At 49.5% G+C, this 13,722-nt stretch overlaps 1 protein-coding gene across 18 annotated transcripts in view; it reads right to left on the reverse strand.

The window, feature by feature from the left end:
- The window catches only part of CELF2 (CUGBP Elav-like family member 2), a 482,791-nt gene that overhangs the window by 253,628 nt on the left and 215,441 nt on the right, over positions 1-13,722 (reverse strand). For all 18 annotated transcript variants that reach the window (XM_048499610.1, XM_048499608.1, XM_048499609.1 and 15 more), the window contains exon 2: positions 1,793-1,989. In XM_048499610.1, the coding sequence (XP_048355567.1) occupies positions 1,793-1,989 (197 nt within the window). The remainder of the gene's footprint in view (positions 1-1,792; positions 1,990-13,722) is intronic.

A 13,722-nucleotide genomic window follows, 5' to 3' on the forward strand; every position in this document is an offset into this window, starting at 1 on the left:
TCCTTAGAAAAGCCCTCTTTGTTGTTATTATATTGAGATATCAATATCTTGGTATTTAGAGAAGCAGGAAGGAGTTGGAAACATGGAAGGGGGAGGTGAGGGGGAAAGCATGAACGGCAGGAAGCTATGTAGACTGGCTGTGTATGGAGAGAAGATGCCGGATAAAATCTGTCCCTCTCTGGTGGTGCAGCAAATTAAAATTGAGCTAGAAGTGGTCTCGCTTGCCGCAGAGAAAATGGAAAGTGAAAGCAGGGCTCCAGAAAATACATCAATACAAAAAATGGTGATTCACGTGCAGAAGACACATTGAGCTTAATTGGCCTATGAGGACTTTTTTAATGACTCCCAAATATTGACTACTCAGGATGTAGCTATGCACTGTGCAGAGTTGTATTTTTTTTCTCCTTCAGTTTTCTAACCCAAGGTAGTCTGGGGCACATGTGATTGTTTTCATCCTGAAGACTCAGTTGTCTTGTTAAATGCCATGAGTTTGTGGAATTCATGTGGGGCATAAAGGTTTCAAATAAATCTGAACAGGAAAAGGGTAAATAGAGAGAGGTTGCTTACTCTGCTCCTCACAACACAAACACCCTGTGACGTAGGTGGGGCTGAGAGAGCTCAGAAGAACTGTGATTAGCCCAAGGTCACCCAGCTGGCGAGTGTTGGAATGCACAGGCTAATCTGAATTCCCCAGATAAACCTCCACAGCTCAAGCGGCAGAGTGGGGAATCAAACCCGGTTCCTCCAGATTACAGTACACCTGCTCTTAACTACTACGGCACTGCTGCTCCCACTGCTGAAAGGTATGATTTAGGGGTGGAGTTTGAGGAGGGTGGGGTTTGGAGAGGGGAGGGACCTCAGTTGGGTATAATGCTATTGAATCCTCAGTCCAAAGGACACATTTTCTTTAGGGAAACTGATCTATGTAGCCTGAAGGTCTCCAGGCCCGAAGAACTCCAGGCCCCACCTCTGCAAGAGAAAAAAGACACCAGGTTCTTGGCCGCTTTCAGGCAATTCCCTTCTTTCTGTCACATGTGAAATACAAAAATTGTATTCTAGGACGAAGGCCTAGAAAAACACACCTCTCCACTCCGTACAGAGTTGGCAGCTACACAGAGACATCAGGAAAGAGAGCGAAGTAGGACGTTGGTAGTTAGAGGGGAGAGAAGACAGTTGGTAATGACAGTAGAGGAGAAAGCGAGAGCCCTGGGTTGCTTTTGACAAGAACGGTGAGGAGCACAGACAAGTGCCCAGAAAATGACTCAAAGAGATCCACCCCCTTCTTGTCCCTCCTGGGGGAGAAACGTCCTTTGCCCAGGCTACATGACATGTAGCCGAGACAGACTGAAACCTTCGGGTCCCTAAACTCCCTTCCCTAAAATAATAAAACTATCCAGAATGTCATCTCAGAGAAGTCTTCAGATGCTTGTAAGGTGAAGATGTCAATTAGAATCCACACCTTTGCCAACCAATACAACAACCTTTATTAGGCATATTAAAATAGGCTCCATTCACCTGGTTTGAAACCTTTGTTGAGAGACCTGAGAGGCCTTTGTTGAGGTTTACAGACTCAGTCTTGGTAATGCGACAAACCACGGTTAAGGAAGATTAAGTACCATTTGGTACGATGTTCACATTTTAAAAAACCATGGTTTGCAATCAGGTCACAAGTGTGGTTTGACACACCTCCAGTCTTTTGGATTTTCTCAACCTGGAGTTGTCAATCCTGTTCTTTCACTCCTACAATAACCTCCACAGTTATCTTTTGGAGTTCATATTAAAATGTGCATACCTTTGCTTTGGGGGGGATTCTGACTCCGGTCTCGGAGAACGTTGATCTGGTAGACGGCTCCGTAAGGCTCGAAAAGTTCTTTGAGTTCTTTTTCTGACCAGGAACGGGGGATTTGTCCGACAAACATCTTAATGGCATCTGGGTCTGGTTGGTCTGAGTGATCCAAAGCTCCATTCATCTTGTTAGCTGTGCCGTTACTAGAGAGGGCAGAGAAAGAGAGAGAGAGACGAGAGCGTTATCGGATGGAGCATTTCGGAAATAATTCCATTTGTGTGCAAAAAGACAATAACGAAAGGGAAGAGGAGATATGGGGTAAACAACGCCTGACTGTTCCCTCCGTGCTTATTAAATTCTGCCACTAACAAAATGCCAAGATAATGCCACAAATATATATATATGCAAATTTGTAATTACGTTATCCTCCGTTTGCCCTTCTCGGCAAACCACTGTTTGAATCCATCATGTACCGAGAGGATGACAAGTCCCACTCATAAAACAACACTTGTGGATGATGGAAGAAAAGGCTAAAGGCCATTTCAAGAAGTATTGGGGGTGCTCGGTAATTGCCGAGCGTTCGGCAGAATGGAGCCTCCACACAGGCACACCTGCTAACAAGATCCCTCTCGCTTCCCTTTTCCATGCATGCATGTTTCTTTTTTAAAAAATAACATTTTTATTAATTTTCTCAAGTACAGTTTAAAAACAGGTAAGAAAATATAGGAAGAGGAAAAAGAAAATACAGTTACTCAAACTCTGTGTGTGTGTGTGTGTGTGTGTGTGTGTAAGAACATAAGAACTAGCCTGCTGGATCAGACCAGAGTCCATCTAGTCCAGCACTCTGCTACTCGCAGTGGCCCACCAGGTGCCTTTGGGAGCTCACATGCAGGAGGTGAAAGCAATGGCCTTCTGCTGCTGCTGCTGCTCCTGAGCACCTGGTCTGTTAAGGCATTTGCAATCTCAGATCAAGGAGGATCAAGATTGGTAGCCATAAATCGACTTCTCCTCCATAAATATGTCCAAGCCCCCTTTAAAGCTATCCAGGTTAGTGGCCATCCCCACCTCCTGTGGCAGCATATTCCAAACACCAATCACACGTTGCGTGAAGAAGTGTTTCCTTTTATTAGTCCTAATAAATAGTACACATACACACACATATTAGCTCTTACACATTTAATCTTAGAATTACTAATATCATTCAGAGAGAACATTGCATAGTTTTAAAATGTGTTACCTTCTAACCTTGAGTTCCAAAACAACAATAAGTATCTGGTAAGCAGATAGTATATATTATAATTATAATTTTGATTTCTATTCTATTTTATATTACTTTTTAATGTTAACCAACTGTGTCTCCTTTTAATTATTATAATGGATTATATTTTTGATGCCCATAAAGGCATTATGTATGTATGTATGTATGTATGTATGTATGTATGTAGGTAGGTAGGTAGGTAGGTAGGTAGGTAGGTAGGTAGGTAGGTAGGTAGGTAGGTATGAGTAGTCATAGAATTATAGAGTTGGAAGGGGCCATACACGCTATTTTGTCCAACTCCTGCACAATGCAAGATCAGCCTGGAACATCCAGATGTTGAGGAGTCTCCTTCTTTGGAGGTTTTTAAAGAGAGGCTGGATGGCCATCTGCAGGAGTGCTTTGATTGTGTGTTTCTGCATTGCAGGGGGTTGGACTTGACGGCCCTTGGGGTCTCTTCCAACTCGGAGTCTTTGATTCTATGATCCCTGACAAGTGTTTGTCCCGATGCTGCTTAAGGACTGCCAGTGAGGAGAAGCTCACCATCTTCTAGGTAGCTGATTCCACTGCTGCATCACTCTTACTGTAATTTCTTCCCATAATATCTAGTTGGAATCTTTCTGCCTGTAATGTATATCCACCATTGCAAGTCCTATCCTCTGCTGCCAACAGGAACAACTCCCTGCCCTAAGTGACAGCCCTTCAAAGACTTCACGAGGGTAACCAGCCCCCCCCCTCAATCTCCTCTTCTCCAGGCTAAACATTCCCGAGTCCCTCAGCCTCTCCTTGTGGGACTGCGTTTCCCAGGCCCCTGATCCTTCTTATCACTCCGCTCTGCACCTGCTTCATTCTGTCCACATCTTTTTTGAATTGAGGCCTCCAAAAGGGTACACCATACTCCAGGTGAGGTCTGAACAATGCAAGGGGAGGGAGGGGGAAGGGTGGCATGCAAGGGAGGGGAAGGAGGGGGAGGGGTGGCACGCAAGGGAGGGGAGGGAGGGGGAGGGGTGGCACGCAAGGGGGAGGAGGGAGGGGGCCCGGCATCTGGACATGGCCCACCCAACCTAGTGGAGGAAGGGGGAGGGGAAGGAGGGGGAGGGGGACATGCAAGGGAAGGGGAGGAAGGGAGGGGAGTGAGTGAGTGAGGGGTGGCATGCAAGGGAAGGGGAGGGAGGAGAGGGGGAGGGGTGGCACGCAAGGGTGAGGAGGGAGGTGGGCCGGCATCTGGACATGGCCCACCTACCCTAGTGGAGGAAGGGGGAAAGGAAGGAGGGGGAGGGGTGTCATGCAAGGGAAGGGGAGGAAGGGAGGGGAGTGAGTGAGTGAGTGAGTGGTGGCATGCAAGGGAAGGGGAGTGAGGGGAGGGAGGGAGTGAGGGGTGGCATGCAAGGGAGGGGGAGGGACCCAGTATCTGGACATGGCCCACCCATCCTAGTAGAGGGGGAAGGAGGGGTGGCATGCAAGGGAAGGGAGGGATGGCATGCAAGGGAGGGGAGCGAGGGTGAGGGGTGGCACGCAAGGGTGAGGGGGGAGGGGGCCCAGCATCTGGACATGGCCCACCCACCCTAGTGGAGGAAGGGGGAGGGGAAGGAGGGGGAGGGGTGGCATGCAAGGGAAGGGGAGTGAGGGGAGGGAGTGAGGGGTGACATGCAAGGGAGGGGGAGGGACCCAGTATCTGGACATGGCCCGCCCACCCACCCTAGCAGAGGGGGAGGGAGGGGTGGCATGCAAGGGAGGGGTACAGTTATGATGGCCTGCATTCGATCTGAGTCCAGTAGCACCTTAGACACAGACCATTTTTCAGCATTTGAGCATTCAAGAACCAGAGCTCCTTTAGTCAGATAACTTTGTCAGTATTCGATGAAGGGAACTTTGACCCTCCAAAGATCATACCCCCTAAATCTTGTTGGTCTCTACGATGCTACTGAACTCTGCACATGGCCTAGGTCTCAAAGTGTGCTGGTAGGCTTCCAACTTTCCACAAGCGCACTGCCCCGCTTGCCGATGGGGCGACAGCGGCAGGGTATTCTCGCGCGCATGGCGAGGGACTGGTCTGTCCCCTCAAGTTCCACATCAGTCAAGAATTAAAACCCACCAAGAGAAAGTAAAACCGTGGATTTTACTCAGCAAAGAAAATAATAATAACAATGAACGGGTGAAAAGTCCTGGAAGGGGAAGCCACACGCGTACACGTTTACCTCAAGGCTACAATCTTGCGCAAAGCGAAATTATTCAGGCTTCTGCGCTTCACTCGTCGTGAAGCAAAAGTGCACTCGAACGCATTAATATGCCTCTATTAACTTCTGTTCTTTTCCTAGGTCCCGAAGGGAGGCGAAGTGACATGAAAGGCGCATTTGATAAAACCGACAATGAAAAGTTTGATCACTGTTTTTTGCGACGCATCTAACTTTGGCTTGCTCTGCCACGGGGATCCATTTCAATTACCATTTTGTTCTCTTTCTCCCAGGCAGAGGCGTTCCTCCCATAGGGCAAAGTGGGCAGTTGCCCTGGGCGCAGCCCTGTGGGGGGCGCAAAAACTGCAAGTTCGTTTGTGGGATTTTTTGTATTTTCAGTGTTTTTCTCTGGCCTGCAGAGGGCGCAGTTTTTAGGCTAGCAGCACCAAAATTTCAGGGATGTTTCGGGAGACTCTCCTGATGCTATCACCCAGGTTTGGTGAGGTTTGGTTCTGGGAGTCAAAAGTTATGGACTCCCAAAGGGGGTGCCCCATCCCCATTGTTTCCAATGGGAGCTAATAGGAGATAAGGCTACACCTTTGAGGGTCGATAACTTTGGACCCCCTGAACCAAACTTCACCAAACCTGGGAGGTTTCATCAAGATAGTCTCTTACTAATACCACCCAGGTTTGGTGAAGTTTGGGCCAGGGGGTCCAAAGTTATGGACTCCCAAAGTGGGTGCCCCCATCTCCCATTGTTTTCAAAGGGGGGCTAATAGAAGATGGGGGCTACACCTTTGAGAGTCCATAACTTTGGATCCCTGAACCAAACTTCACCAAACTACTGGAGTGGTATCATTAGGAGAGTCTCCTAAATATACCCCTGAAAGTTTGTGGTGCTGCATAGCTTAACAATTGCACCCTGAAAGCAGAGCACTTCCCAAATTTCTCCCAGATTTTTCCTTTTAAATCCCCATAGCTGACATGGATTTAAAAGGGAGAATCTGAGGACCCCAGTATTTAAACATTGAAAGTGATGCTGTTTCAGGGGTGGGGGAGAATCAACCCCAAAATAGCATCACTTTGAAACAATGAAAGTGATGCTGTTTCCCTCAATCGGGGGGACTGGATACAACACCATAAAATGTTTTCATAGCAGTAATAAAACATTTTGAAAGCATTTTGAAAATGTTTTCAAAAATTTATTTCTGCTGTGTGGCATGGCTTATTTCTGTGTTTTGTGAGTTGGGGCATGTTCTATAATGTGATGGTGACTTTGAAACAACCTGGTGTAAAAAATCATTGCTTGGTCACAGTGGGGGAGGGTGGCTGCCCATGGGTGGCGCCAAACTCCAGTTTGCCTAGATATGCCACTGGGCGTAGCTACAAGGGGGGGGTGCGCGTTGCATTGGGCACGCGCCTGGGGGGGCATCAAACTCAGGTTTTGCCCAGGGCTCCAGTTTGCCTAGTTACGCCACTGCTCCCAGGCCTCCTAGATCATGGGATGTGGGGGGGGGGGTAGGGGGGTGGGAAGCATCCCTGGTTGTCCTTTTAGGGATGCTGTGAGACTTGGACGTGAGTCTCAGCAAGGCGGGTGGGTTAAGCAAAGGCCCGGGTTCCTGCCACTGCATGCAATTCCTTTGACTCTGCGTCCCTTTTTTCCCCTGGCTGATCCCATAGGCACAGTCTCCTCCTCTCTCTCATTCCAGGATCAAACTCACTTTCTGTATTTTTTTTATTTTAGCAGAAAAGGGTCATCACATAGAAACAGAGCTGGAAGGGACCTCATCCAGACCAACCCGCCTCACAATGCAGGAAATTCACAATTACTAACTACAAATTCTGCTCCCCCAGTGACCCCTGCTTAATGCCCAGAGGAGTGCAAAAAACCTCCAAGATTCCTGGCCAATCGGGACTGGAGAAAAATGGCTTCCTGACCCCAAAGTGATACGTGGCATGACCCTGGGCATGTAAGAAAGAAGAGGAGGAGGAGGAGGATTCATATGCCACTTTTCTCAACCACGAGGAGTCTCAAAGCAGCTGACAATTGCCTTCCCTTCCCCTCCCCACACCAGATAACTTGTGAGGTGGTTGGGCTGAGAGAGTTCTGATAGAACTGTGACTAGCCCAAGGTCAGCCAGCAGCAGAGGTGGGATCCAGCAGGTTCTCACAGGTTCCCGAGAGTAGGTTACTAATTATTTGTGTGTGCCGAGAGGGGGGTTACTAATTGGTGATTTTGCCACATGATTTTTGCCTTAGTTACGCCCCTCCTCTCAGCAGTAGCGCGCAGAACTTGAAGCAGTCTAGCAGGAGGTGCACCGGCATGTGTGGCAGCCTGCGCCTGCGTGCATTCGTTTCCTGCCCAAGGACCGGCGCAGCAGCTGCGTCCTTGCCACATCCCCACCCAGGAATGCCCCGCCCCCGGAATGCCTGGCCACGCCCTGTCGTGCCCCGCCCAGCCCCATTGGCACTACACCACAGTTTGAATCCCACCACCATGGGAACCTGTTACTAAAATTTTTGGATCCCACCACTGCATGAGACCCAATCACTGATGCATCCCTTCCTGCCCTCCTTTTCATGTTCATGTTCACAGAACCAACGTTGCTGTCAGATGACCATCCAAAGGAAACCTCCAAAGGAGCCCCCCACCTCCTCCCAAGGAAGCCTGTTCTGCGGAAGAACCGCTCAAATTGTCTGGAAGTCCTTCCTAACATTTATCCGAAAACTCTTTTAATCTAATTGCAAGCCGTTAATTCTGGCCTGACCTTCTGGAGCGATAGAAAACAGGGCCACTTTTAATCTCTTATCTGTCCATTTCTGCAAACTCTCCCGTTGCCTGGAGTAACAGCTGTCCACACTGCCTGCTCACCCTTTCCTTGAAGATGCTGGGGGCAGATAGGAGTAATATTGCCGTGGTCATCATGAATGCTGATGATCCGTGCACCCCGCCCCCCAAACAAAACAAAACAAAATTGTGCTAAGAGGACAGGAGACAAAGCATTCACAAGCAGTCAGTGGAAGAATGTGAAAGCACCTATGAATAGGGAATTGGAAGCAGTGGGCCCCACCAGTAGCAGTTGGCCCCGGCAGCCGCCCACTTCAATGTATGCTGAAGCTGGTCCTGCTCCCAACTGAGATCATAGAATCATAGAGTTGGAAGAGACCCCAAGGGCCATCAAGTCCATCCCCCATGAAATGCAGAACACAAAATCAAAGCACTCCTGACAGATGGCCATCCAGCCGCTTCAAAAACCTCCAAAGGAGATTCTACCACACTCCGAGGTAGTGGATTCCACTGACGAACAGCCCTTACTGTCAGGAAGTTCTTCCTGATGTTAAGGTGGAATCTCTTCTCCTTCACCTTGAACCCATTCCTCCTGGTCCTAGTCTCTGGAGCAGCAGAAAACAAACTTGCTCCCTCACCAACATGACATCCCTTCAAATATCTAAACTTGGCTATCATGTCACCTCTTCACCTTCTCTTCACCAAACTAAACATCCCCAGCTCCCTAAGTCTCTCCTCGTAGGGCATAGATTCCAGACCTTTGACCATTTTGGTTGCCCTCCTCTGGACCCACCCAGCTTGTCAATATCCTTCTTGAATTGCGGTGCCCAGAACCGTACACAATATTCCAGGTGAGGTCTAACCAACGCAGAACAGAGAGGTACAATTACATCCCTCAATCTTGATATTATACTCCTATTGATACAGCCCAGAATCGTGTTGGCTTTCTTGACCGCCGCACCACACAATCCAAATGTAGAGTCACTCTGGTCAAAGCTGGATGGTTTCAGTGGGCTTTGGACAGGCATGACGACCCTCTTCCTACCCTAATCCCAATGCGCCCTCAGTGCCAAGCGGCCCACGCCCAGGTGGGCAAGCAAAATAGATTTGCCTTGGAAAACAAACAGCTCCAAGTCTCTCACACAACGAGGGAGGGCACGCAACAGGATTTTCTTTTCCTGACATTATTTTTTTGGCCTGCGCATCTTGGCTGCAATCTGATCAACATTTGCTGCTCTCCGAGGCCAGCCTCTAACGAAGAAGCTAATTTCTAAAGGATTTGTTTTGACATTACCGCTTCTGGCATTTCGGGCCCGGCGTTGTTTTTCGGGCAGCGGTCATTGCCAGGACTGTAAAATGATATTAACATAATTCTCTAATCACCTCCAAGAGCGGCGGCCTCCCCGTCGTCGGCTCTCTGTGGCAGAGAAAAGCCGGCGAGGGTGTTCAGAAGTCAAGCTGGCGCGGTTTGAAAAGGGGAAGAGGAATGCGCCCAAGGCCATGAGCAGTCAGCCAAAGGGACCCTCGGTCTTGCTCCCCATTTCAAGTTAATGATTTAGATTTGCAGTTCCTGGCAGTTTTTTGTTGTTGTCATGATGCAGTGTTTTGGGCTGACATAATTTGCCATTTCCCAAAGTGACAAGATTTCTCAAAGAAAGTCACTAATGGATTTTGTTTCCTTGTAAGTGGACAGCGCCAGAGAGTTCCAGTGTTCCTGTGGTGCATATGTGTAAAGTGCCATTGAGTCACAGTTATGGCACCCCAGTAGGGTTTTCAAGGCCGGAGAGATTCAGAGGTGATTTTCTTCCAGCATGGCCAAGGCAGTAGTCCATGAACATCTGGAGCACCAGAGGTTGCCCACCCCTGCTCTATGGCACCATGCCCTGCTGTGGGTCCTTCCATTCCTCAAACTCCACTCTTCACAGGCTCCACCCTCAAATCTCCAGGAATTTCCTATCCTGGAGTTGTCAGCTCTAGACATTGGAGGGTGGAGGCACATGACAAGAATACGTTGGGCGATGAAGACTTTACGGCTGAAAGAATAATGCGGTGGCAGCGGAGGGAGATAATAATTTAATAGGATTTCTAATTTCAGCAGGGGCGTACTGCTCAGGGGGACATATGGGATTCAATGTTCTCAGGCTGGGGCCATTTAGTCATGTGGGAGGTTGAAAATCACCCCCACACCCTTCCTCCTTTAACCCCCCCCCCACCGGTCCATGCACTGTTTTATAATGTGATGGTGACTTTGAGATGACTTGGTGCAAAAAAAGTTTGGTCGTGGTGGGGGAGGGGGGCCGCTCAGATTTTGCACTGGGCTGCATTTTTCCTAGATACACCTCTGAATTCCAGGTTTAGATTTTTTTAAAATAAAAAAGTACATTTTGAAGAAGAAGAAGAAGAAGAAGAAGAAGAAGAAGAAGAAGAAGAAGAAGAAGAAGAAGAAGAAGAAGAAGAAGAGGAGGAGGAGGAGGAGGAGGAGGAGGAGGAGGAGTTTGGATTTATATCCCCCCTTTCTCTCCTGCAGGAGACTCAAAGGGGCTTACAATCTCTTTTGCCCTTCCCCCCTCACAACAAACACCCTGTGAGGTGGGTGGGGCTGAGAGAGCTCCGAGAAGCTGTGACTAGCCCAAGGTCACCCAGCTGGCGTGCATGGGAGTGCACAGGCTAATCTGAATTCCCCAGATAAGCCTCCACAGCTCAGGCGGCAGAGCGGGGAATCCAACCCGGTTCCTCCAGATTAGATACACGAGCTCTTAACCTCCTACGCCACTGCTGCTCCTTTTGGTGATTGATCGTCGTGGATTTATGCCTTTCCATAGTTTGTTCACAAAACATCTGACCCAGATAAGGCAGGGAGGGAGACCTGACTCCACTAAGGTCTTGTTCGGAAGCTAACCGCCTGCTCCTGAGAACTAAAGCCGAGCAATTAGTCCCGGAAACCCCCCGCGGCGCGAGGCATGTCCACGTTGGCACGGACGCATCTGCTAGCTGACTGGAGGGGCTGGAAAGATGTGGAAGGTTATTTTGGGAACATCTGAGATGACATGGCTTAGGGTTGCCAACTCTGGGATGGGAAATTCCTGGAGTTTTTGGAGGTAGAATGTGGAGCAGAGGGAGAGACTTTAGCTGAGCGTCCTGCGATCGAATCAATTCTTCAAAAATAGCTCTGTTCTCCAGGGGAACCGTCCTCTGTTGTCTGGAGATCAGCTGTAATTCTGGGGGTTTTCCAGACCCCACCTGAGGGCTGGTAGCCAGCGCTCCCTCTAAGCATCCCCTGGAGCTTTGTGACAGTCCAAAAACGTTGCACAGAACTGAGAGCTCTGAACCAACTGAGAGCAGCTACAAAAACGATGGCCATGCAGCCATGCACACCTTACAGCAGTGTTTACCAACCTCTTCGATGTCACAGTACCCTTGACCTCACTCTTCATATCTCACGGTACCCCTGCCATCCCCCTCACCTTCCCCTCCCAGTGCCCCTGCTTGCACCACCCCCACCTTCCCCTCCCAGGGTGAAGGGAAGAACTGGCGGGGGGGGGGCAGGAAGTGGCTGCTGACCTTGTGGCAGGCCCTGCCCTGAGCCATCTCCATGTCCTTGCTGGCGCCAGCAGGAAACACCACAAAAGTGAGGGGGAGGGGGGTTAGCATTGTCACGGTACCCCTGGGACATGCTCGCGGTACCCCAGGGTACCACGGAACCCTGGTTGAAAATCACTGCCTTACAGAGATCGTTGCTGGCTGTAAGGCTGAACACACTCAAACACAGTTAACTTAAAGAAAAGAACTTTATTGATTTGCGTCGCCCTAAATACAGGGTGCTGGAACTGAGGATTCGTGTCCTCAGTTCCAGTATTTATTTTATTTCTGAACTCAACAACAACCAATCAGCTTTCTCTCCCCGCCCAGTCTCTGGCCTCTCATTGGCCGTGAAGCTCCGGTGGGATGAAGCTTCTCAGTTTGTTTTCCCACTCTTGTTGGACAAAGGTGGGAGCCGGTGCATGCTGGGAGTTGTAGTCCTGACACTGCCTGCCGTAGCCCCCAAGGAAACTATCTGAACTAAGCAGCTTCCTTTTAAAAAAGAGGCAGGAGCGCTCAGAAAGATATAGCTGGGGCATCAAATCAAAGGTCCCGAAGGCGTAGATGGTCGTTTGGGAAATTAAGGGGGTCCAAAGCAACCTATCCACTCTACATACAGCCAAGGCCTTCCCCTGATGGTTCCTTCTGGCACTGGGATTCAGATGTTTTACTGCCAGTAGACATAGCTGTTCCCTTCAGTCACCACGGCTAGTAGCCCCTGATAGGGTTCTCCATTAATCTGCCAAATACCGTTTTAAAACCACCTCTGCCTGTGGCCACCACTATGGTGTTTGCTGGGTAGGATCCAACCCTTCGGCTGAAGGAGCTGCCTGTTGCCATTTTTACTTACATCCATACCCTCTTTAAGCATTCCATTGCGCTGAGAATCATAGTACCTCCTGGGCGTTTGTTTTCCCTCTACCAGAGTTATTTTTCATCTGAACCAAAACAGGCTTCTTTCTTTAAAGGGAAACTCATGTGAAAATGAAAAGCCTGTCCTTCAATAATGTTTAAATGGCAAGGAGTATGTGTCAACAAGAAATGAAATGCTGTTTTTTTATTACTGTCAACAAAAGAATGTTTATGGAAAGTGTTTCCTTTGCTGACCATTTTCATCTCTTGGAGGCATCTCTCTCACCAACTTCCTTCCTTCCTTCCTTCCTTCCTTCCTTCCTTCCTTCCTTCCTTCCTTCCTTCCTTCCTTCCTTCCTTCCTTCCTTCCTTCCTTCCTTCCTTCCTTCCTTCCTTCCTTCCTTCCTCCCTCCCTCCCTCCCTTCCTCCCTTCCTCCCTTCCTTCCTCCCTCCCTCCCTCCCTCCCTCCCTCCCTCCCTCCTCCCTCCCTCCTCCTCCTCCTCCCTCCCTCCTCCCCTCTCCCTTCCTTCCTCCCTTCCTCCCTCCCTCCCTCCCTCCTCCTTCCTCCCTCCCTCCTCCCCGCCGCCCCTCCTCCTCCCTCCCTCCCTCCTCCCTCCCTCCCCCCCCCCTCCCCTCCTCCCTCCCTCCCTCCTCCCTCCCCCTCCCCTTCTCCTTCCTCCCTCCCTTCCTCCCCCCCTCCCTCCCTCCCTCCTTCCTCCCTCCCTCCCTCCTTCCTCCCTCCCTCCTTCCCTCCCTTCCTCCTCCCTCCCTCCTTCCCTCCTTCCTCCCTCCCTCCTTCCCTCCTTTCCTCCTTCCTCCCTCCCTCCCTTCCTTCCTCCCTTCCTCCTCCCTCCCTCCTCCCTCCCTCCCTCCTTCCTCCCTCCCTCCTTCCCTCTTTCCTTCCTTCCTTCCTTCCTTCCTTCCTTCCTTCCTTCCTTCCTTCCTTCCTTCCTTCCTTCCTTCCTTCCTTCCTTCCTTCCTTCCTTCCCAAAAGAGCAGGAATTAAAAAAAAGAGCACAATTTTCAAATCTTATAATAGATTTCCTATTTGACAGACCTAGCGACACCAGAATTTCCATCACCTCTTTTTTAGCCAACGTTCTCTAGATGGCGGGGTTTTTTTTTTAAAGAGGGGAAAGAAACAAAACATCTGGCACGGAGAATACAGATGATCATTTGTTTATATCTTTCTCTCTCAGTCTAACTGCCTTTTCCAAACACAGCCAGATGGAGCCTTTCAAAATCAAATTAATTTCAGATTAATTCACTCTGGACCTTCGCCAGTTTC

The sequence above is a fragment of the Sphaerodactylus townsendi genome, linkage group LG06, assembly GCF_021028975.2.
Source record: "Sphaerodactylus townsendi isolate TG3544 linkage group LG06, MPM_Stown_v2.3, whole genome shotgun sequence".
NCBI lineage: Eukaryota > Metazoa > Chordata > Lepidosauria > Squamata > Sphaerodactylidae > Sphaerodactylus > Sphaerodactylus townsendi.